Here is a 24,590-nt window from a genome sequence, read left to right as displayed (position 1 = left end):
ATTTCTCATTCCTTCCTTAATACATTTCTTGGTAGGACTGCTAGGTCAAAGGAATAACCATTTTTAAGGCTTTTGACATGCTGTGAGACAGTCCAATGGTAAGCACGTTATATAAAATATGCACATCTTATTTTTCAGCCTATTTGCAACCAGTTCTAATTTTTAAATGTGAACAGTAGATCTATAAAGGGCTCATTAAATTTCAGTGCTTTGCTTCTCATGTGTGTCCAAAGCTCTCACGTCTATGACAGTGAGTTTCTCAAGTGCTACCACAGTAAGTAGCATTTCAGCATTAGACACCCAACCTCAGGTACCTTTTCTGCCTCCCGCGTATCATCGAAGAGTCTCCTCTGCCTTCTAGCAGGAACTGGCTTAGCTGTCTCCCAGGCTTCCACCCACATGTTGCTGGGAATCTTCATTCGGGCACTGAGCTCTCCTTTCAGAACCATGTTGCCCTTTTCATCAACCACTTCCTCTTCAATATAATCCCGGGGGGAGTACCACCTCACAAAGTCTTCCAGAAAACAGCCTGGATTAGCTGCCTAAAACAAGGCAGAAAACAAAACAAAAAAACAAACAAAAAACAGCAGAATCAAATAAAAATCAATAGTTACTGATAAATCTGTTTGCAAAATCATACTTTCCCTTTCACAAAAATCGTATCTAATCTTTATAAAATCCAGTATGTGACATGAGTTTGGATGTTACCATTGAAACAAATCAGATGTTAAAGTCCCAAAAGCATTTTATTTTTTGCTATCTCCATTTTATAGAGAAAGAAAACATTTTCATTTGATGAATTTGGAAATAAAAATGTGACGTAAAGTGAAAATAATTCTCTTAATCAGATTTTTAAGTTACATAAACTTAGTTTAAAATTACAGTATAACTACTCAATACTTAGAAAAGTACCAAATACAAAAAAGTCAAATAAATTAAATAATACACAACATGATGAGGATAATAACACAATAATGGAGAAGTTCTGCTCTTTTTCCCCTCAATAAATCAATACTGGTACTGCAATATATATCAACTAATCTCAAAAATGTTCTATTCAGCCATCAAGTTCTTGTGCTTTCTGTAACAATTTACCATCACATAAACTGTTTTTGTGTTGTTAAGGAATTGGAATTCAAACTATTGTTTTTCAGGCTTCTGAAACCTAAGTAATTAAAGTTTTATTTAGTGGGTAATTCTATAGAATTAACAATGGTGCATGCCAAATCCTTTAAGTAATTCTACATTCAAGCCTGTAAAAAAGTAGAGGCTTCCCAGTGTTAATGGTGAGGCACAGAGTCTTTTTGTGCACATGTCCAGTATGAATCGATAAGAGTACCAAGGATGGTCCTATATCTCATCCCCTAGTACTTGAAAAATATGTGTACACACATTCAACACACACCTTCTGAGTTCCAGTCTCTACCACAGCACACCCTTCCTGCTATGAGCATGGTATTTCATTGCTTGGAATGATAAGTGGTGTAAGCATTAGCAAGGAAGTGCTAAGCAGAAGGTCCTTTTCTTCCTTAGGAAACAGACATGAGTGAGTCTTCAATGTGAAGAGTAAAACTGCCCTTTCCTCCTCAGGGAACTCACTGGCTACCAGCTGCCCATCACCACCAATTTAGGAAATCTCCCTGAGGGGATGAGGAGTCAGAGGCAGCTCCTGACAGTCAGCAACAGAAACTTCAAAGGGCTACGGCATCACAGCGACAAAGAGCTGCTGGGAACTGCAAAGCATCACCATTCCTGCATGACTCAGGATTCGTGCACAAAGGTCTGGACATTCACCAGACAGCACCACACAACAGGAGAACCTCTTAGGAAAGGAGAGAGAGGCCTGGAGTGAAGAGAGTGAACTTTTAAAAAGGAAATAATATGGAACTCCTGCACTGCAGAACGTGTTAAGCAAGACGTTTCACACCAGCATTCCTCCCTCTGCTTGTCCTTACTACCAGCTAAGCACACAGCCACTGGGAGAGGGTCGAGGCTCACGCCAGCGACGGCTTATCTCTGTGCTCCTGTTACAGGCGTGTACTCCACGGCACGCTCGAGAACAGCCCCTGCCCGGGCAGGGTAAGGTGCAGGTGCTCAGGTACCTACCAGCATCCATCCAAGCTCTGGGGACTCTACCAAGGACCCCGAAACCAAGTCATCTCTATACAAAAAGGGAAAGGCCATCACATCTATTTTAAAGTGACCACGTCTTTCCTTAAATACATTATCTGATTCTTACATAGGGGGCATGTGTATTAGATGGCTATTTGAAATACAGTCTATTTTCTGATTAAAACAATGTTATCAGAGATTTGTAGGTGCCTAGGTTAATCCAAAAGGGTCTGATGAACCACAGTTTTGCTGAAGCGCAATGTTAAAGGAATTAGAACTTTACCACCAGGGACCAATATGTTTCTATGGGGAAAAGCTTTACCATTCCAATTTGGAATTTCTTTCTGTGCACGCCTCTGTCGGGTCACTGCAGTGGGACAGGCCCAGATGAGTATGAAGGCAGCTAGAGGTCATGTAAGAGCAGCCACTACAGAGGCTGGGACTTCCTACTACGGACACACACCCTAAGCCAATTCCTGCCTCTCCTTTGGTCATTTAACACATGCCCTGAGAGCCAATTGGCTTCATTATGCACTGCACCAATTTTGTTTTAAAACAACACATCCCTCTTTCTTGTTTCATAGCAGAATACAACTCACAGATTTTCTGTATCATGTTAGTCTTTAAGGACAACATGCAGTTCCTCAGAGGTTTATTAAGATTTTTTCTTCTGGTCAAGATGGGGGGAATAAGCAGGAAAAAAGAGGCTCCCATGTATTGTCACAAATCTGCTAGGAGGGGAGATGAAACTGGCATAGATTTCCATGGGGTGTTTATGTTGAAAAAAACAATAACAAAAAAAACCTCAGGCTGACCTACATGACACTAAAGCAGGACTACACAGGGGCTATGGAACGGGAGGTGAGGCCGTCACAGGAGGTTAAGGAGCGAAGCCTGGGCCAGGGAGAAGGTCAGAGTGTCAGCACTAGGACAGGGAAGCCCTGTGGCCACTGGGCTACCCACTTGGTGTTCTAAAGAAATATACATAGACTTGCCTCTTCTTTTAAGAATAAGTAATAAAAAAAAAAAGATCTTTCTTCATGCCTGGGTTTTTAAGCTAATAAGCCAAATGTCACCATTCTCTGAAGCCTCTATGTTCTAGATTCGGGCCTGTATCTAAGCCTAAAGCAGTGTTCTCCAGGTCGCAAATGCCTACTCATCCTAAATGGTGACTCGTCTGAGAAACCTTCCATGACCCACTCAGCAGAGCAGTCACCTTTTCGACCTTACCTTCAAAAGAGAACTCATCACACAGTAATTATTTACACATCTCCTCCCACAACCTCAATAGGCTGTAACTGAGAATCAACTGAGAATCTTACTTATCTAATCAGAGTGCAAGTCACAAAGTAGGAAATCAAAGGTCTGTTAAATGAAGGAACCTACGATAAATCCTAAGAGTTTTCTAAAAGTCTTGGGTTAAACTGGCTAAATATACACAATAGAAGAAAACATCCCAACGCCAATGCATATAAAAATTATTCAATGTTCAACTATCAACTGTATTCAAAGATTGTTCTTTTTTTAAACTTAAGAAGCAACTTTGCCTACAACCTTCAGGGGATGGAAGTGGGGTGTTATAACTACGAATGTAATAAAACCATTTAATAAAAAAGACGTGGTCTTCATATCATTTTATTGAGTGGCTTTCTCAGCGTCATCCCAGAATAGCTCAAAACAGAATCCCGAGCGCCGATACTGTGACCTACCTTAAAAGACTCCATGTCTGAGAGCAGACAGGCGCTCTGCATGCGTGCTCTGAGGTGAGCCCCTTCTGCTGATGTACCTAATTTAGCCAGAACCTCCGACTGCTCTTCTAGCAGATCTTCTGTCATAGGTGCTGGTTCCTGGGAAGCACAAAAGGACAAGGCTCATGAATAGCCTTCTTTTTTAGACAAAGCAGAATTACAAAAATAGAATAAAGACAACAATGATTTCAGCTCTCGCAGTCACAAGATATGTACTTAAAAGAATTCAGAGAAATTCACAATGTAGGTTTTTGGAACCTACATTAAAAAGTAACAAATTAGTAAGAATAAATAAGACTTTCAGCATCCCCCCTACAACAGATAGGATTATGTTTCCCTTGACGAGGACTGATAGCTAAAAGACAGGCATTTGGGTGCACTGAACATTTTCCTGCTTATTAATGATACAGAAATGAAGTCGTAATGATATTTTATGTATGTTATCAATAGTTGCAACAAAATCTTTATTATAACTAAGAAGAGAAGAAAATCGATATATACGAAAAAAATTAAAGGCAAATGAACTGAACCCCAACTAAAAGCCCCCAAATAACTAAGTTTTATGTTGGAGAAATTGCTTTGAGCTTAGGTTCAAAAGACATTCTAATCACTAACTCCCATAAGAAGTTACTGGTTTTTTATTTGGGGAATCAGACATTATATATTTTAGTGGTAACCCCAAATAAAAAAGCAGCTCAGGCAAATCTAAAGGATGATACAACTACAGAATCATTAAGAGAGTGACAGAAAACATTTCAAAACTTTCAAAGGGGTTTAGGAAAGTTCTCTGAGAGTTGATCCCATTAGATTTTATATCTGAAATATGAAGAACTCAATAATCCACAGACTAACCAAAAAAAGCTTGCCTGATTTGTTATGAACTTTTCTATTCCTAGATAATAGGATAAGACCTAGAAGAAGTAAGTGACAAGAGCACCTTGTCAATAAATAGATTCCTTCTAGATTTAAGGAGCTTACTATAAGGCAGGACTTCTTAGCCTCAGTACCACTGACAGTTTAGACTGGATAATTCTTTATGTCATTGTAGGGTGTTTAGCAGCCTCTGCAGCCTGTCTACCTACTAGACGCCAGTAGTATAACTCCATCTCACGACAATCAAAATGTTTCCAAATATTGCCAAATATCCCTGGGGGGCAAAATCATTCCCCAGTTGAGAACCACTGCCTTAAAGATAAATAATTTTCACAATACACAAAATAAAACGTTTTTCTTGTATCATCCTATTTTTTAAACAAGTGAATTTAAATGGGGTACTTTCAAACACTGCTGAAGAGAATATAATGTGTAACCGTCATAGATAACAATCAGGCAATCAATACACAGCAAGCATTTCGGATCATGACCTGTGACCCAAAAATTTCACTTCTAGAAATATCACTGCAGCATTATTTACAACAGTGTGAAAAGTGGGAAGAATATGAATAACACAGCAACAGGGAAATGGTTTGAAATAGGACAAATGGGAGGGAACTGCTCTAACAGTGATTATTTCTGGACTATGGAATTTTGAGTTTTTATTTTATTTTTCTCTACAAGGACGGTGCATCACTTAAGGTCTCATATAGACAGTCAGGGTTGAATAATAACTGGTAAGACAGTATGACAGTGTGGGTAAGAGCCTGGGCTCGAGAATCAGCAAGTCTGTGCCTGAATCCCAGCTCTATGACCTTGGACAATCACTCAAACATTCTGCGACTCACTGTTGTAAAGAATAAATACTGGCACATACTCAATAAATGCTACCACTTAAGAGATAAAATACTCAGCTTGTTATAAGCTTCATACTCTACTTTCTCTATAATATCAAAATGCCTCAAATTCAAAAATTGTATGAATCTCTGATAAAGCAGTACACTCAAGAGCAGAGGTCTTCATTCTTTCTATTAAGGAGTGTTCACTGTCCTCTAGCCCTGAAATCACAGGATGGGAAGGAAGGAAGATGTTGAAAGGATCTGACCACCCTCTCCACCTGGAAATTTCAGGCCAATTCTAAGTGAAAAACATAATCAAGGGGAATATAAGCCAGCAGCATGAGGACCATGCATTTTCATACACACCACGTCTGAATATGCCCACAGCTTTCTCATACACGTGACCTCACAAGATCACTGAGAGATGGACAGGGCATTTTACAAGCGATGAAACTGAGATGCAGAGATAAAGTGTTTTGCCCAAGATCATCAAGTGGCAAAACTACCAAGCGGCAAACTTAAGCGGGAATCCAGGCCATGTCTGATGCTGACTTTGAGAACTGCTAGTTTGGTTCCACTCCACTAACTCTGGACTCCTGCTCTAACCGATTCTTCACAGGTATCTCTCCTAGCCCCAGCCCTAGAATGCTGGGTAAAATCTGTAAGCTTTTCCTAGACATAAATTTTAGGTTGACTTGGTCTATATGAAAGGAACCTGGGAGTATGTTTGAATCCTTATGAAGCAAGGACCTATATCAAGTCTTACTTTTTTGTTTGTTTGTTTTTTGGGTTTTTTTTTTTTTTATGAAGTGGGCAACTGATCACACATTTTTAGCTAACTTCTAAAGTTTGAAATTATATTGGCTGTAACAGATTATTTTGAATACCAACCATTTTATGTAAGTATATTTATAATGGTTATAATTCAAATAAGATTAACTTTAAAGTAAGAAAGTAAAATGGACTAAAAATGTGCCCTGGTTTACCTAAAGGTAAGACATAAATTTCATAATAGGATATGTATTGAGAGAAAAGTAAGTTGAAATTATTTCAGATTTAGATTATAAATTCAAATGTGGAAACTTAAGCACTTGAAATAAATAAGGGGGGCGTATTCTTCTGAAGAAAAATAAAGCTTGAGCTTCCAGGACAACTTTCTTGGACTCTTTATTAACACAATCAAATCAAGACAATCTGCAACTAGATCATTAAAAACAGAAAGTACTGTTAATAATATGATATGTGATTTAATCCTGAACAACCCAGAGTAATACAAACCATTACTGGCTTTTAAAGTATTTAATAATGGTTTACTTAACAAATAAATAGGTAAGGTTTGAAAAGTGAAGATGCGTTAGAACAAGATAAATACTTTGTTTTTCTTGACAATCACTCATCATGACAATTTAACTTTTTTACCAGCTTTTTGGAACAATAATCAACATACAACAAGGTAAAGAGTACATCTGCTACGTGTACACCCATGGAACAATCACCACAATCAAGGTAATGAATACATCCACAACCCCCAAAAGTTTTCTTATGCCTATTTTTGGAACATCCATCAAAAAGTGAAATGATTAAAGGATCTGTGATATATCTAGGCAATAAAACACTACTAAGCAGTAAAAATGAATGAACTATTATTATTTAAAATTTACACACAACAATGTGTTAATCTCAAAATAATTATGCTGAAAGAATTACCACACCAAAAAAAGCCATTCTATCATTACATAAAATTTACATAAAATTCTAGAAAATGCAAACAACCTATTTCTTTTTAGAGAGAAAAACAGCAATACATTAGTAAGTGGTGGTGCCACAATATGAATCTAGTTCTACATATCCCAAAACCCAGGTGTATACCACAAGAACTCAATACCAACTACATGCTTCATATCAAAATAAGAAAAAACATTCACTTGGCTTTTAGCATTACAATATTCTGTACTAGTACTAAAATTTACCAATGAAATACCTAAAATATAATTTACTTTTTAAAGAATGAAGCAAAAAGCATAAGGCCTGCCAAACAGGAAAACTAATCTCACAAATGATAACCAGCTGGCAAAGAAACAATATCAGCATGGATAATAAAGTTAACAGAATTCATGTTAAAAATTACCAAGCAAACATCCCAGCATCCTACTGTACAATTATTATAATTCGTCAACCCATTTCAGAATATGAAAACTAGTTACAAAAACTTTTAAGTAAATCCTTGCATCTTGAGAAGCAATACCAGACACTTACGTCTTATATAAGAAAAAGTCCTCAGAAGAATAACAGATAATAAAAATTGAGTGTTTATTTTGGACTAGACACTGTATTATTCATTTGTAATGTATGATTTCATTTAAAACTCACAATTATGATTACCTCAATATACAGGAAAAGCATTTGATAAAATACAACACATGTTCATGATATCAACTCTCAGAAACTAGAAATAGAACTTCTTAACATGATAACTGATATCTACATCAGATACCCTCAATGATTATCATATGCCTTCCTTCTGACATTCAGAACATGAGAAGAAGGATGTCCACTACTGGAGGTCCCAGCCAGTGCAATAAGGCATGAAAAAGAATTAAAAAGTATAAAGGTTTGAATATCAAAATTCAAATTGTCTATGTTAATAGATAACATGATGTGCACACAGAAAAACCCAAATAATCTACAAACTACTAGAAATAATAAGTGAATATAGTAAGATTGCAAGATCAAAGGTCAATATACAAAAATCAACTATTTCAACATATCAGGGGGAAAATTTAAAAATACTATTTGTAATATTTAATTACAAAGACTTTAAAATACCTAATGAAAGATATGCAAAACCTCTACACTATAAACTATAAAACAATAAGGGAAAGTAAAAGAAAACCTTAAATAAAATGAAAGATATTTCATTGTCATGGAACTCAGTATTGTTAAGATTTAGATTCTCTCTAAACTGATTTATAAATTCAATGCAATATGAATTAAAATCCCAGCAGGATTACTTTGTATGTGGAAACTGACAAGCTGATTCTCAAATTTGCATAAAAATGCAAAGGACAGCCAAGATAATTCTGAAGAACAATGTTAAAAGATTTACACTTAGTAGAGACTTATTACAAAGCTATACTTATAATAAAGACAGTGCATTATTGGCACAAGGACAGAGAGACTAACAGAACAGAATAAACACACATACAGTCACCAGACTTACAACAAAGACATCACTGTCACTCTCTTCTGAGAAAAGGCAGGTCTTTTGAATAATGGTGCTAGACCACAACTGTATATCCTTACAGAAAATGAGAATCTTAACCTCATTCTCATATGAAACAAGCCTATGTGAGGTGCATCATAAATACAAATGAGACAAGTAAAACAATAAAGCTTCCAGAAAAATACTTAAAAGAATATCACTAGAACATTGGGGTAGTTACAGATTCCTTAAATGGGAGAAAAAGCGCTATCCACAGGAGAAAAACATTGTTAAATAGGACTTTATAAAAATAAGAATTCCTATTTAACTAAAGCATCATTAAGAACATGAACAAGCAAGCTGCAAACTAGGAGAAATTATTTGCAATACATATATATGACTAAGCACTTATATCCAGAATATATGAAGAATTCCTACCAAGCAATAAGAAAAAAAGACAATTAATTTTTTTTTAAAAAGCAAAGGCCGTGAATAGGCACTTCACCAAGAAGATATCCAAATGGGCAATAAAGCTGTTCAGTATCATTATTCATCAGGGAAATATAAAGACATGAGACCAATAGAAAAGCAAAAATTTAAATGACTGAACTTAATCAAGAGTGCAGAGAAGAGTTAACACAGCAGGTCTCAGACTGCTGTCCTTAGAAAGGCCTGTTTGCAAAGTTGGCCCATGGCTGGCATCTGGGAACTCGGATTTTGACAGGGTCCTCACCATACTCAGAACTGACTGAAATGGCTCACTGTGCCTAAACTACTTGTGCAAACGACATGGTTTATGCTGAAAACCTGCTTTGCTTCTGGGAGTCTGGAATTTTGGTACATGCTAGGCAGAGGGTGTCTATTTGACCAGCCCCCAGTAAAAACCCTGAGCACTGAGCCGCTAACAAGTTTCCCTCGTAGACAACATTTTACACGTTGTCACAATTTGTTGTTGGAGGAATTAAGTGCTTCCTGTGTGACAACACTGGGAGGGGACTCTTGGAAGCTTGTGCTTAATATCCCCCAAACTTTGTCCGATGTGCCCTTTCCTTTTGCTGTAATCAGGTATGGCTGTAAGCATGACTACATGCTGGGTCCTGTGAGTATTCCCAGCAAATCATCAAACCCAGCAGTAGTACTGGGGCTCCCTGACACACCAAATGTCAGGGATTATGTGGAATAAACTAAAATTATTCTACATTGTTGGAGGGAATGTAAATTAGTTCAAACACTTTGAGAGACTATTTAACAGTGTCTACTAAAGCTAAAACATATTTCTACTCTATAACCCAACAATTCTACTCTTAGGAATATATTCAAAAGAAAATAAGTGCTTATGTTTACCAAAATACCACTTATAAGAATGCTCACTTATTTATAATAGCTCAAACTATAAACCACTCAAATTCCACCAACAGATGAATGGATAAGCAAATTATGGCATATTTATATAATACTACAAAGTAATAAAACACATACACATACTGACATATGCAACAAAATGGATGAATCTCACAGATGGTAGCTAAATAAAAAAGCTCAACACAGGAGTACACAATGTATGATTCCTTTTATATGCAAAAGTGTGCTAAGCAAAGCATGATTCCATTTATGAGGTTCAAAAACTAAGAAAATTAACCTATAGTGATAAAAGTTAGGAAAAGAGTTCCCTGGAGGGGAACATTTGGCTACTAAAATTTAAATAAGTAAAAAATTCAGAGTGTTAGGTGCATTGGCCACGTTACAAGCACTTAATAGCCACATATGGATAACGGCTACGGCACTGGACAGCAGGGGTAGAAAATGTACAATTTCATCTTCACAGAAAGTTCTATTCATCTGTAGTACTGCTCTAGCATGACGGAAATGTTCTTATCTTGATCTGGGTGGTAGTTACAACGGTTTTTAAATATGAAAAAAGTTACCAAGCTGTACGCTTAAGATCTATACACTCTATATATTAACTTATAACTAAATAAATAATAAATACACATTTTTTAAAATGACTAGGAGAAAACATATACTATATATATATATATATATATATATACGCACACACACACACACATATATATGTATATATACATATATATATATATATATATACATATATATATATATATATAAAATCAGAGGAGTTACATCTAAACTATGAAGGACTCATAAATTAATAAGAACTGGACAGCAACTTAAAAGAAAAATGGTAGGCAAGTCACAGGAAAGGATGTCCAATTAACACATTAAAAAATGTTTAGGTCCAAAGATCAGGAAAAGACGATCTAAAACACTGAGATACTACTTTTGTCCATCATATTGGCAAAACTTCATATGACTGGAAATGTCACTTATTTATAAAAAATTAAATAAAATATGAATGTAGGTATAAGTACAAAAACCTTACTGTCTAGTTTGCTACTAAATTCCTAAGGTCTAGAACAGTGGTTGGCATACATTAGGCACTCAGTACAATTCTGTGGAAGGAAGGAAGTGAGAAAAGAAGGTTGGGAAGGAAATGGCATTCCCTTATTCCTATATTCACCACTGACAGAAGTATAAAATAGATGGAGCCATTTTGAAGAAGAATTTTATAACTTGTACATCTGTTTATCTAGCAATTCCATTACCTTAGGGAAACACTTATATGTGAACACACAACATACAAAAAATGAGAATCTGAAATGTAGCATTGTAATAGCAAAACTTGCAAATATCATATATTGTGCATTAAGAGGGGAATTGTTAAATAAACTATGGCTCTTCCATGCCATGGAATATTATACAGCAATTAATGATGTAAATCTACATGTAATGACATGGAAACCTCTTCAATACATATTAGGTTAAACAAAACGTTGCATACCAATGCACACATTAAAAAACAAATACTCCCACAAAACTATGTATCATATGACAGAAACATGTTTGTACATCAATGATAGAAATAGGTATAAGCAATTACAACCCAAACCAACAATAATGGTTACTTCTAGAAATGAGAGTTGAATTGGTGGTGGCTTTCACTTTTTCTACGTTGAATTTTTCACAATAAAATGTATTAACATATTATTACATAAAAACAAACCAATAAAAACTATTGCTCTTCCTTAGGTGTTGAGTTGTTGCTATTCTTGTTCCTAACGGCATAAAATGGCCTCAAACTACATTTTTGAACTGATAAAATCTAATCATATAATTAAAGCATTTTTACTTTTGTTCTTTCCCTTCCATATTTTTGGGTTTTGTTTTTTAAACACCTGAGTACTCACCACTCAGTTTACAAAATAATAGATCACCTTACACATAATGAGCTAGTATCTACACAAATTTCAACACATTTCTCAATTTTAGAAATGGTAGACGTAGAAGCCCCAATCATGTATTTAGATTTCAAATCTTAAATCTTTGAACATAGACTGTTTAAAGAATTGTCCCTACCCAAAGCAATCATCTCCTACTAGGATGAAGTTATATAAATAACATTTTTTCACATCACAACTTAAAGTGCCAGTCCATGTCCTACCTGTGTTACTGGAATGTAGAGAGGTTCTCCATTTTGTAGCAGTGTAAGTTTCCCATGCTGATAGAGTCTTCCTTCTGGCTTTAAATTTGCCATCTCCTTAAGTCCTCCTTTCTTGCCACTCTCTTGTCCATTTGTCTTAAGTTCTTCAGTATCACTTAGGCATTCAAAAAATTCTTCTTCGCTATCACTCCAAGAATCCCAAGATTTTCCCACATCTGGCTGATATCCAGTTTTTCCAGCATCCCCAGGATATGTATTAGTCACATTATCTGAAGTACTTGTCTTTCTGCCCTCATCACGTGCCTTTTTTCTTTCAATACAACAGTTTAACATCTTAAGAAAACAGAAATAACATTTATATTTGAACTAGTTACTGTAAAATAAAAATCTATCCACTGCTTGAGCATTTCATGTTCATTCTCCAACCCTTCCCTAGACCTTATTGTGAATGACAGTGATTATAAGTAACCTACAGCTGCACAATGAGAATAGACTATAATCCATACTTAAATTTAGTATCAGAATAAGCTCCAACTGAATCAAGCCCCCATTTACATACCATCATTGGGAAATCTTTACCTGTAGTTTCTGATGTAGTAAACAACATCTTAGATCTGGGGGTCCACTTGCTAATCTATCAAATGAAGTAGTTGGAAAAGAACGGTAAGTTTTGGTTAAATTGCTTCAGATATGCATATTCTTTATACTACTATAAATTTTTGCCATATTGATAAGAAATCAAAACTAGATTTATATATGCAAGGTAACTAGATAGAACAAATAAGATTAAAAGATCAAAATTAATTTTATCCTACTTCAAAAAATCACCAACAGCAAATACCAGGGGTGCCAAAAAAATGTATACAAGTGGACACTTTGGTCAACGTTGCTCAAGCAGTAGTTCGCCATAATCAGAAGTGTCTGGATGCTGATGGCAACCACTTTGAGCACCTCTTGTAATTACAGAAGTCAGACGTGACTTGTATTCATCTTTTGTTATCGGTATATATTGAGTATTACAATTTTAAAACTGGTTTCCTTTCTTAAAATGTGTATACATTTTTTTGGCACCCTCTGTATAATAGACATTTCAAAGCATAACAGTAAACTAGTGATAGGTCTCAAGCTAACAGAAATTTAAAATGAAAAAAAGTCTCTAAGTCTACCCCAGTAAATAGCCAGAATACAGTATCTTACACACCATAAAACATAGATTAGACTATGTATTCAGTTCTCAATTATTACAGGGACTCGTAATATAAAAACCATCACTCTCCACCTCTTTTGCCAAGAGGGAGACTAGACTGCCTCTGATTCTAAATCACTAAGTTCCCAGTAATTATCAAAGAGAGATTCAAGCTAAGCAGAGACTGGCAAATAACCTAAGAGTAAACATCTTTGGGTCAGTCACCATTTTATATTACTCATGAGTCTCCTCCCTTAACAAGGGTAGATGAACAGTAACCTATGCAATATCGACATTTTTTTTTTTTTTTTTTTTTAAATATCGACATTTTTGCTAACTAAACTCTCCTATTAGATTAAGTAAAATGCCAATATAAACTATATAAAAAAATTACCGGTAATGCTTACTAACTGAACTTAGGAACTCTAAAGATGTTTTCCTTCCAACTATAAAAATATATATTCACTACAGAAAATTTAGAAAATACACAAACATATAAAGAACAAAATAAAAATATAATTTCACACCTGGGAAAACTACTAACATTTGGCTGTATTTCTTTCCAATTATTTTTCTATACATATACTCATACATCAGCATAATTGAAAACACTCACTATATGCAATACTATATTCTACTTTACTACAAATATTATGATCATTTTCAATGTTATTAGAGATTTTTTTTGGGGAAAAGCTCGTAAAGGATCCATAACTTTCCAATATAGAGATACGTCATGATTTATTTAACCATTCTTTTGTTTTATACTTAGTTTCACCTTTTTTATTCCTATTATAAATTTTCTGCAGTGAACACTTATGAACATAAATCATGTCCAAAGTTTCTTACCATTTTCTTAGAGCAGGTTTCCTAGAAGAGGAGAATTAATGAGTCAAAAGTCAAATTCTGTCAACAAAAATCCTATCTATACAACCGGAAATTGAAATTATTACCCCGGAATCAGAATGTTGTTTTCCCATCTGAAACGCATTTCAAGAACAAACTCCTGCCAGAGGTGTGCCACTCCTTTCAATCCTCCATGGTAGAAATTGATCATACAAAGACACAAGGCCAGTTTGTACGTTAAACTGTCAGATGGTGCAGATTTGAACTGATTGTAGAGATTCTAAATTTAACCAAATAGAAACAGAGCAAAACTTGTTACCATATTTACATGTATAATCAAAAATTGTGGGAGATTTTAATATTAAAATTAATCTATCCTACCCAAACTAGTTTTTATCAAATGTCTAATACATTACCACCTAAATTGTTCTTAGGCAGTTCCATGTTTTCAAGATTTCTATAAGGATCAAAAAAGTGAGGCTATAGATTGGTGAGGCTAAAGTTACAGCTTTCAACTTCTTCTATGGAATCTTTAAGACGTATTCCCAATTTCATGTGTTGTTTTAAAAATCTTTTAACTATGAATAGTACATATCTGTTATCAAAACCAAACACATAAAATAAACTCAGAACTATAAAAACTGAAAATGTAAAGCCTTTGCTTTTCCTCCTCACTTCATGAAATCTACTTCCTAACAATAACGACTATAATCATTTGACATGTTTCTATACCTGTCATTTAAACTCTCATTTCTCATTTATCAAAGACCTGGATAAGAAAAACATGAAATTTTTACTTCATTTTATATATTTTACTTCATTAAAGTTTTCCACTCACTCTCGAGTTTGAAATACAGGGAAAATCTGTTGCAAAACATAAATTTTATGATTTCACGAAGACTACAGCCATGCACAGTGTATTTGTTTTTTTCTTTTTTTCTTTTTTCACTGTTACCAGAAAAGTTCTTGCTACCCAAAATAATGTATCCATGCTAATGTTCTATGCAGGTCATTACTTGAATGGCGGCCATGATCTCCACTTGAGTTTTCCTAAGGTGATTTTAAAGTAAAAGATCCTTATGCTACTAGTAAACTAGAAATACAGCAAACACCTAGAAATTCAACACATTTTGAATACTGAACTCCAAGTCAACTAAATCAACTTACATATTCTTCACTCTCTGATGGAGGATTGTTGTCTGTTGAAGAAGTTCCATCTAATGGTTTCTCAGAAGCAGCATCAGGGAATAAGAACTTAGGGAGAAGAAAGGAAATAACATTTTCGACAAAATTTTCTATTTTGTTGATTTTTTTAAAACTCACATAGTTGCTATTTGACTTTTTAATGGTTTTGCTTTTAAAACAATAGAAATTTTCTTATTGTACTGGCTAGGTGGTCCTACGTTATCTTAAACATTTTCTGTTTTTCTTTGAAAATACAGTTTTAGTGACTAGCCAGTTTCAGAAACCAGAGGCATTTCTTAATTGTAACCACCTGGTTCTGTGAACTAAACAGAATACAACCAAAATTCCTTCACTATGATTTCAGGCTCATCCAAAATCACTGAAGTTTTTAAAAAGTCTTAATATTATTAAAAAGGCAAAGCTTATATAAAAGGAAATTTTAAAAGACCCATATATTCACGGGGCTCAGCAGAGTTATATTATTCACAGGTTTTCATATGTGAAAAACTAAAAGTATGATATTTAAGACACATAACTTTATTTTAAGAGATACCCCAAGAAAGTGGGAAGAGGTCTTAACCTATAATGACAAGTGCTTCTTTTCCACTTGGGGTGTGTGTGTGTGTGTGTGTGTGTGTGTGTGTGTGTGTGTGTATGCAAGAGTGGTAAAAGAAATTCAGTGTATATGACAGCGGAGCTATATAACTCGAATAAAAGCTCTCGGGATACATTAAATAGGAGCCTTCTATATAGAAATTTATTTTCAGTTCTTCTATCACTGTTTCTCCCAAGTGCATACATTGCCACGTTATAGAACATGCTCAACAGATGTGTAGAAACAGAGGAACTACCATGTGCCAACCCCCATTACTAGGCCCATTTACAAACTTATCCTATTCTCATAACACTGTGTGAACTAAGGATCACTGCCCATGTCTTACAGATACATGAGCTGAAAATTAACCGGAGTTATTCAGAGTAATGGCAGGGATAAGATTAACATCAAGATTCCAAGTTCAGTCTTCTTTTCAGTGCACTGCTCTTGAAGGTTCTTCCCAAGACTGTCTTAACACACAAATTGCCAGAAGTATAATTATAACTACAATTATAGTAAGAATAGCTGTCTATCATTTATCCAAGGCCTAGTATATGCCAGGCAGTGTACTAGAAGGTTCTTTAATCCTCACAACAATCTCATTAGGTTTTTATCAGCCTCATTTATAAATGAGGAAAACTGAAGTTAATGGCTTGTTTGAAGTAACATAGTAAGTCAGGATTAAGCCCTGGTATGTATGGCTCCCAGGCGGGGCCGTTCCACCACACTCTCTCTAGAAGACACCCTAGCCCCTTTTAGTACTCACTATAATATAATACATAAAGCTTTCTCTGGGCTGTCATGAAAGAAGTTTTCAAAAATACAGTTCTGACCATGATGACCTTCTGTGTAAAATGGTATTAAACTGCATGACAAAGTGCAGTGTTTCCGCACGGCGGGTGACCTGCCTTGCCAGCCTCATCCCTGACCACTCCCTAGGCAGCATCGTACAAGACAGCAAACTCTTCAACATGCTCTCGCAGGCCTCTGCTATTCCGATGCTTTCAAAGCCTTCTTCTCTTCAAGATGTAGTTCAAGCTTCCCTCTTTATGAAGCCTTCCCTAATTCCCACTGCCCAGACAGAGACAGATGCACCCTCTGCTGTATTCTCACAGCCCCTCTGCCAGACTTCTCGTATGCAATATGGTATTGTATGGTAACTATAGTTTACTTTCACTCTTCCCATACACTAGTGAGAATTCTCTGAATGTGGATACTTTGTTTTGCTCATTTTATATTCCCAACCCAGTGCCTGCCACACAGAAGGGGTTGACTATATAATGAATCAATGAGTATGCATATAGACATACAAAGACACTATATTTAGTTACCAAGAGAATAGTATTGAGGACATCATTATTCAGTGGCGACTCTTCTGCACCTCTGTGTTTCTGTATTTTCTTCTTTGCAGTATGTACCATGTTTGAAACTGATAACTTATGAATTGGAACTGGTGCTGGCTCTGTTAACTTTGACAAAGCATGACTTATATCAGCAATTTCTATAAAAAGAATAAAAATGAATACAAATTATACCACCAACCATAGCAGGTTAAATAAAGTGATGAGTAAACTAATGACTGTATTAGAATATTTTAGTCACTTCCTTTCACTAGTGTTACATGGTTTCAGATTTATAAAATTTTAATACACATGGTCAGTTTTATATGCATGCATGATTGACAAAGATGTAACACAAATTATTTCTCCCCAGGGGACTTCAAAAATAAACCTCTAAAACCCTGCTTTTCAAAATATCTTACATTTTGGGGGGAAGGTATATAGCCTGGAGAGAAATGGGAGCTCTCTAGTCCATCAACACTTGTTTCTTCAACTTAATTGAAATTAAAACGTAAGATGAATAGTTGCTGGAAAACGTGCCAAAGAGAAAGGGTAACACATCAGAAAATAACCTAAAAAAAAAATAGGTCACCTCTCCCTTCTTCCTCAAATGCGGATCGTCCAAGAATCTCATCAGTTGACTCCTTACGACGGCAAATTTTAAAAAATTCCGTAATAAAATCACCTACAGAGAAAAAAATGGTACTCATTTTTAACACTTAACTGAAAGAAATCAATCCTATAAATTAAAGTACATGTTGGGAAAAAAAACATTCAGTTTTTCTACCCAAGAAAAAAATTAATCCTATTTCAAAGTAGCCTTTCTTTTGCTTTCTCTCCATGTCCCAGTATATTAAAAAAAAAAAAAATTCTTAGACTTCCTTCTAGAACTAAATGAAAAAATAACTATATCTAATAATATTAAGCACTTACTATGTGCCTCAATAAGACAAATAGTATCTATTCTCATTAAGTGGTGTAAGTAACAAGAATACTACTCTATGCATATAGTGGTCTTTTTTCCCTAACTGCCACCCCAATAGAAATCAGAATCCATTAAAAAATAAAAATTAAAAAGAAATCCCAAAATATGCTTCTGGAGGATTAAGAAATCACATAGGATAAAGCTATTTCAGCTTCAGCTGCATTTTAAAGGTACACTTTGTGTCATTATAAGACAAGGGGAAAGATTTTGATACCTTCACCTTCTAAAGGGCTGCAATGAGATGTTTGCATAAGGAAATTAAAGCTTAACAAGAACCATCAATCCAAAATTATTAGACAACATACTGAGTACATCCAAGTTTTAGAATTCATTAACTAGTTCTCAATAAACCTAGAACATTTTCTGGGCTTCTTCAGAAAAGTAGGAAAATCCTCCTTATACAGTCACATAAACTATATGACTATAGTTTATTATACATGACTAAGTAATCCTATAATCTAGTTATATAAACATATAAAGTCAAAGAGGATAGGTGAGATCATGGAACAATTATGAGAATACTTTTAATTCTAAGGTCCTCTGCAATTATAGAAGTCAGTGAAAGAGGACTAATAAGGAACTAGAAAACAACTTAGTAAGTAAATTTAGTAACTCAGTGATTAAACTAGAGAAACTATTGGAGCATTTACTATAAGACAGGCACTGTGTTAAATGTGATACACACACACATAATCTTATTTGATCCTCCCAATAACCCTATGGAGTATGTACTCTTTCTATCTCTATTTTACGAAGACTTGAAAGAAATTACAAAGCTTGCTCAAACTGGTAGATCTAGGATTTGAAACAAGGTCTATCTAACTCCAAAATTCTTGATATCAATAGTCTACTATCTCTCAACACCCCGAGACATTCACCAATGGCAGGAATTTTACGTTATACATCTTTGTATTCACTACATGTTTCCCTGAAAATAAAACCTAGCCAGACCATCAGCATCTTTTGGAGCAAATATAAGACCCGGTCTTATTTTATATTATATTATATAAGACCCAGTCTTGTATTATTTTAAAATAAGACCGGGTCTTATATTAACTTTTGCTCCAAAAGACGCATTAGAGCTGATGGTCCAGCTAGGTCTTATTTTCGGGGAAACACGGTATTATAGTTAGCACAAATAGCAAGTGCCAATTACCATTTGATGAATAGCAAATGATGAATGACAGAGCCCACGAAAAATAATGCTTTAGAGAAATGCATCATTACTGTCATCAATAAATATTTAATAACTCCATTAGATGAATGGTAATATATCAGTTTACATGGAATGAAGGTGGCATGGATGAACACAAAAATAGAGAAAATATTTTCATGTATACTAAATATGAGAGGGAAAAAATGGAAAGGCACATTGAAGAGATAGGTTCAGAAGACTTCATGAAAGAGATATACCTACAAAAATGAGAATGGAAAGATAATTCCAGACATGTGATACAATAATACTATCCGAATAGCAACTGATATTTTTCAAAGTATTTCTGTTTATGTTATTTCACTTGATTCTTCAAATAACCCTACGAGGTGTACAAGATTATTTACACCTCTTTTCCTCTAACAGAAAATAGGTTTACGTGTGTGGTACAACTCTACAGAAGGGCTCTAACAGATTGTAAAAACCAGTATTCTTCCCATGATATACCACAGGCCCAGAGGGATAGATAGCAGAAGGCAAAATGGCTCCAATAACTAGAATGAAAGTTACAGATTATGACACAGGAGGAAAAAAAGGGAGTGACATAAAAGCATTTCAAGAATAAAACTTAGATCATGAGAAAATATCAGAGAATTCTGAGGTGTAGACTGGTTAAAACTGAAAACAGGAAAGAAGTCCTGCTAGTGCTATTCAAAAGTAACTAGAAGTATTCACTGCTGTTGGCAAAGATGGTTTTCTAATGCTGTTAAGTACGTAGGTTACGAATGCAAAACCATTAAAATAAAAAGTGCTTTCTTATTAGGTAAAATAAAGTATGAAGAATGCATTCAGTGTTCCTGATGTGGAAGGCAGGCAGACTGGTGGATTCAGGGAAAGGAAAATATAGCTTACCTAGCAAACACTGAGGATTATCAGCTTTTCGAACTCTAACAGACCAATGGGGAGCCTGCATAGGATCCAAATCACTAAAATGCAAAACAATAAACATAAGATCCTAACTATGATAATCTGCAAGACTCATGAATTTATCAAAACACAGTCGACTGAAAACATTATATAGAAGGACAAGCAATGCATTTTACCTCCCTTAAACTTACTGTTATTAAGATGCATACGGCCATTTGGATAAGTTTAAAAACAAACAAAATCTTAAGAAATCAAAGTTCTTGGACAAAAAAAGCACAAAAGGGAAAAGTTTGGATAAGTTTAAAAATAAACAAAATCTTAAGAAATCAAAGTTCTTGGACAAAAAAAGCACAAAAGGGAAATAAACAATCAAACAATCAAATGTAAAAATGATTACAAACAGACAATGTACACTGATATCTAATGAGAGAAATGAATTTCAGAATAAAAAATAAGAAATAAGCAAGTATGCATAATCATCTTAAATAATCTTTTTATAGCACTGCTGATTTAAAAAAACCTACAAAAATTTGTACAACATCAAAAGTGCCTATTTTCTCAATTAAATAGATTATCATGCATCCACTTAATGGAATACTATGCAGCATTTTAAAAAATGATAACATAGATCTAGCATTTACTGACAAACAAGATGTAAATTAATGGATTAAATGAATAAAGCAAATTAATATATAAATTTAAATTTTAAAAAGATATACTTCCATATAAACATCGAATCATTCTATTATACACCTGAAACTACTATAATGTTATATGTCAATTGTAACTCAATTAAAAAAAGAAAGATATACCGCAAAACGCTAACTAGCTATTTTTTAAGTAATGGGATTGTAGGTAGTCTTTACTTTCTTCGTTATACCCATCTAAATTATGATTTTAAAAGTTCATTTTACTTTTACCATCATCAAGTACTACACATTTATTTTAGAAACAAGTGTCCTATTTCTCACTATTCTGCATTAAGCATGAGAAGGTACTAAAACTGCATTCCTCTTTCTCCACATTTTTCCTAGATAATGCTGGAATTTTCAAGTTGTTTCCATTGCACAGGAGTACATGACATGGCTGTTCTGTTAGTTATGACATTTAATGATCAAATATTATTCCCACACATTCTGATGACGATCATTTCTTCAAAGTACTATATGAAATGCTTCTCGCCAGCTAAGAAAAGGTCAAAGAACTATGCACTGAGTCCCAAACTGCGTTGAGGCATCTTTGCTGAAACCAAGTAAGAGTCAGATTGTTCACTATCCCTGAACTAAGGATCACATCCCCAAAGATAGCAGCTTAAAACACATCTCTAATAAATATTTATCAGTCTAAAAAGTGATCTTCAAAAATAGAAAAATATCAAGCAACCTGATCAGCAAATGATATAAAGAAAAGGGAAAATCACCAACCACTCAGCAGTTAATTTATTCTACTGAAATATTTGAATATCAATGTACTACTCTTAACATACTTACGAATAAACATCATTATCCACAATGATACCTTCAGTCAGGTGAGGCCATGTAGTTGCTAAATGGAGTTCACTAAAATAAAAAATAAAATTATCCAAAAGCTTTAATACTCTGTATATGCATCCTCTGACTCAGCCATTCTACTTCTAGAAATGTATCCAATAACCAGAAATATACATACAAGTCTGTTAAAAGCGGCGTTACAATAAAAATGAACAACTGGTTTAGCAAATGAGAGCACATTCATACAAATTAAATGTCTTGCAGACATTAAAAAACCATGCTATACATAATAGCCAAAAAGTGAAAATAACCCAAATGTCTATCAGCTGATAAATGGATAAACAAAATGTGGTATTCATACAATGGTATATTATACAGCCATAAAAAGGAATGAAGTACTGATTCATGCCACAATGTGGATAAATCTCCAAAACATTATGCTAAGTGAAAGAAGCCAGACACAAAAGGCGACATATTGTATAATGCAGTTTATATGAAATGTCCCAAAATAGGCAAGTCCATAGAGACAGAAAGTAGAGTAGTATTTGCCTAGAGCTGGAGAACCTGGAAAGACTCAGGGTAATGATATCTAAGAGGTGAGGCATTTCTTTTTGGGGTGATGAAAGTTTTCTGGAATTAGATAGTGATGATGGTTGCACAACTCTGTAAATACTAAAAACCACTGAATTGGATACTTTTAAATTAATTGGGTTTTTAAAAACTTTTTATTTATTTTAAGTTTTTCAGGACCCATCAGCTCCAAGTAGTTGTTTCAATTAAATCAATTTTTACAGTACTTGAATTACATGTCAATTTTGTAAAAATGTTATAAGCGAGGGTTGGCAAACTTTTTCTACAAAGGACCAAAGAGTAAATATTTTAGGTTTTGTGGGCCATGTAGTCTCTGTAATATTCTTTTAAAACCCTTAACGGTGTAAAAATCATTCTTAGTTCATTGGCTACAGAAAATAAATACTAAGTTTCAACAAGTTTTCACGTAAAATTGTAAAGAAAGCAAGCCCCCAAAAATGTAAGGATGACAGTATACATTTATAAAATATACACACATATTGTGCAAAGAGTTAACATTGCAGGCCTGGTATTCAGAAAGGAGTACCTTCAAGGCTGGCCCTTGGTTTGGCATCTGGGAACGTGGGTTTCAGAAGGGCTCATACCATCCCTGATACGAATGGCTCACTGTGCCTAACCTACTTGTGCAAATGATATGGTTTATGCTGAATACCTGTTTTCTGCTTGATATGCGCTAGGCAGAGCATGCCTACGTGACCAGACCCTGACAAAAACCCCAAGCACTGAGCCTCTAATGAGTTTCCCTGGTAGACTGCCTTTCACACATGTCACAATTCATTGCTGGGAGAATTAAGTGATAAATCACAGCCACAAGTACAACTGCTGAGTTCTGTGAGTCGCAGCAAATCACAGAACCTGAGGGTGGTCTTCTAGACCCTTGTTCCACATACATACAATAGACAGGTGCACGTACACCAAGTTCATGCATAGGACAAACATGTCTGGAAACACATATATCAAGCTGTAATCAGTAACCACCTGTGAGTAGTGGGATTATGAATTTAGTGAATTTTTTCTTGTTTAGATTCTAAATCCATTTACGTTTGGAGTGTACATCAGCCAAAAGTGCCAAGTACTTTACTTCTCTGATCTTTGATGGTGCTCCACTAATTGGCAACTCTAGTCTGAGACTGAATCCACAAGTACAGCATAGAATTCACTGTGATGGCAGGGCCAGGACTCCACAACAATGCAGGTAACCTTGGTTATGAACTAGACAACCAGCCGCCAGTGGCTCAAGTCTATTTTCCAAGCCAGGTCCTATAACAGTCCTGATTAAACATTTGAGTCACTAAATACCTTTCCAATAAATTAACTTATGTGTGAATTAGTTGACTACCACAGTTTGTAACCAAAAAAACCTGACTAGTAAACATGAATTTTGCTTCTTTTTAAATGTACTCTAAATTTTCTCTGCTGACCATGAATTATTACTTTCATAATAAAACTACTTTTTGGGGTGGCCAGATGGTTCAGTTGGTTTGAGCATGAGCTCTGAGCTACAAGGTTGCTGGTTCGATTCCCACATGGGCCAGTGAGCTGTGCCCTCCACAACTAGATTGAAGACAATGAACTGCCGCTGAGCTGCCAGAGGGGGGCCAGATGGCTCAGTTGGTTGGAGCACGAGAGTTCTTAACAACAAGGTTGCCGGGCGCCCCCCGCAACTAGACTGAAGATGGCGACTGGACTTGGAGCTGAGCTGTGCCCTCCGCAACTAAGATTGAAGAGGACAACTTGACTTAGAGCTGATGGGTTCTGGGAAAAACACATTGTTCCCCAATAAAGTCCTGGAAATAAACACACAATGTTCCCCTTCCCCCAATAAAATCTTAAAAAACAAAACAAAACAAAACAAAACTAATTTTTAAAGTAAAAAAAATGGCCATAATTAGTATGTGATATTAGAAGATATTGATGATTAGAAGTTTAAAACTATGTAAGTTTTTGAGGTATTCACCTCAGATTCAGTTTCTAAGCTTTTATAACTGTCCTCTCCTC

General features: G+C 35.1%; 1 protein-coding gene across 3 annotated transcripts in view; it reads right to left on the bottom strand.

The window, feature by feature from the left end:
- The window catches only part of RAB3GAP1 (RAB3 GTPase activating protein catalytic subunit 1), an 89,075-nt gene that overhangs the window by 13,590 nt on the left and 50,895 nt on the right, over window positions 1–24,590 (bottom strand). For all 3 annotated transcript variants that reach the window (XM_019731151.2, XM_019731150.2, XM_074335582.1), the window contains exons 10-19: window positions 22,002–22,070; window positions 20,497–20,570; window positions 18,039–18,131; window positions 17,438–17,607; window positions 15,494–15,580; window positions 14,434–14,606; window positions 12,874–12,928; window positions 12,295–12,627; window positions 3,822–3,959; window positions 315–542 (exon numbers count right to left, since the gene is read on the bottom strand). In XM_019731151.2, coding sequence (XP_019586710.2) covers window positions 315–542; window positions 3,822–3,959; window positions 12,295–12,627; window positions 12,874–12,928; window positions 14,434–14,606; window positions 15,494–15,580; window positions 17,438–17,607; window positions 18,039–18,131; window positions 20,497–20,570; window positions 22,002–22,070 — 1,420 coding nt within the window. The remainder of the gene's footprint in view (window positions 1–314; window positions 543–3,821; window positions 3,960–12,294; window positions 12,628–12,873; window positions 12,929–14,433; window positions 14,607–15,493; window positions 15,581–17,437; window positions 17,608–18,038; window positions 18,132–20,496; window positions 20,571–22,001; window positions 22,071–24,590) is intronic.

The sequence above is a fragment of the Rhinolophus sinicus genome, linkage group LG01, assembly GCF_036562045.2.
Source record: "Rhinolophus sinicus isolate RSC01 linkage group LG01, ASM3656204v1, whole genome shotgun sequence".
Lineage (NCBI taxonomy): Eukaryota > Metazoa > Chordata > Mammalia > Chiroptera > Rhinolophidae > Rhinolophus > Rhinolophus sinicus.
The sequence above is the reverse complement of the archived record's forward strand: the minus strand, read 5'-3'. Positions and strand labels throughout refer to the sequence as shown.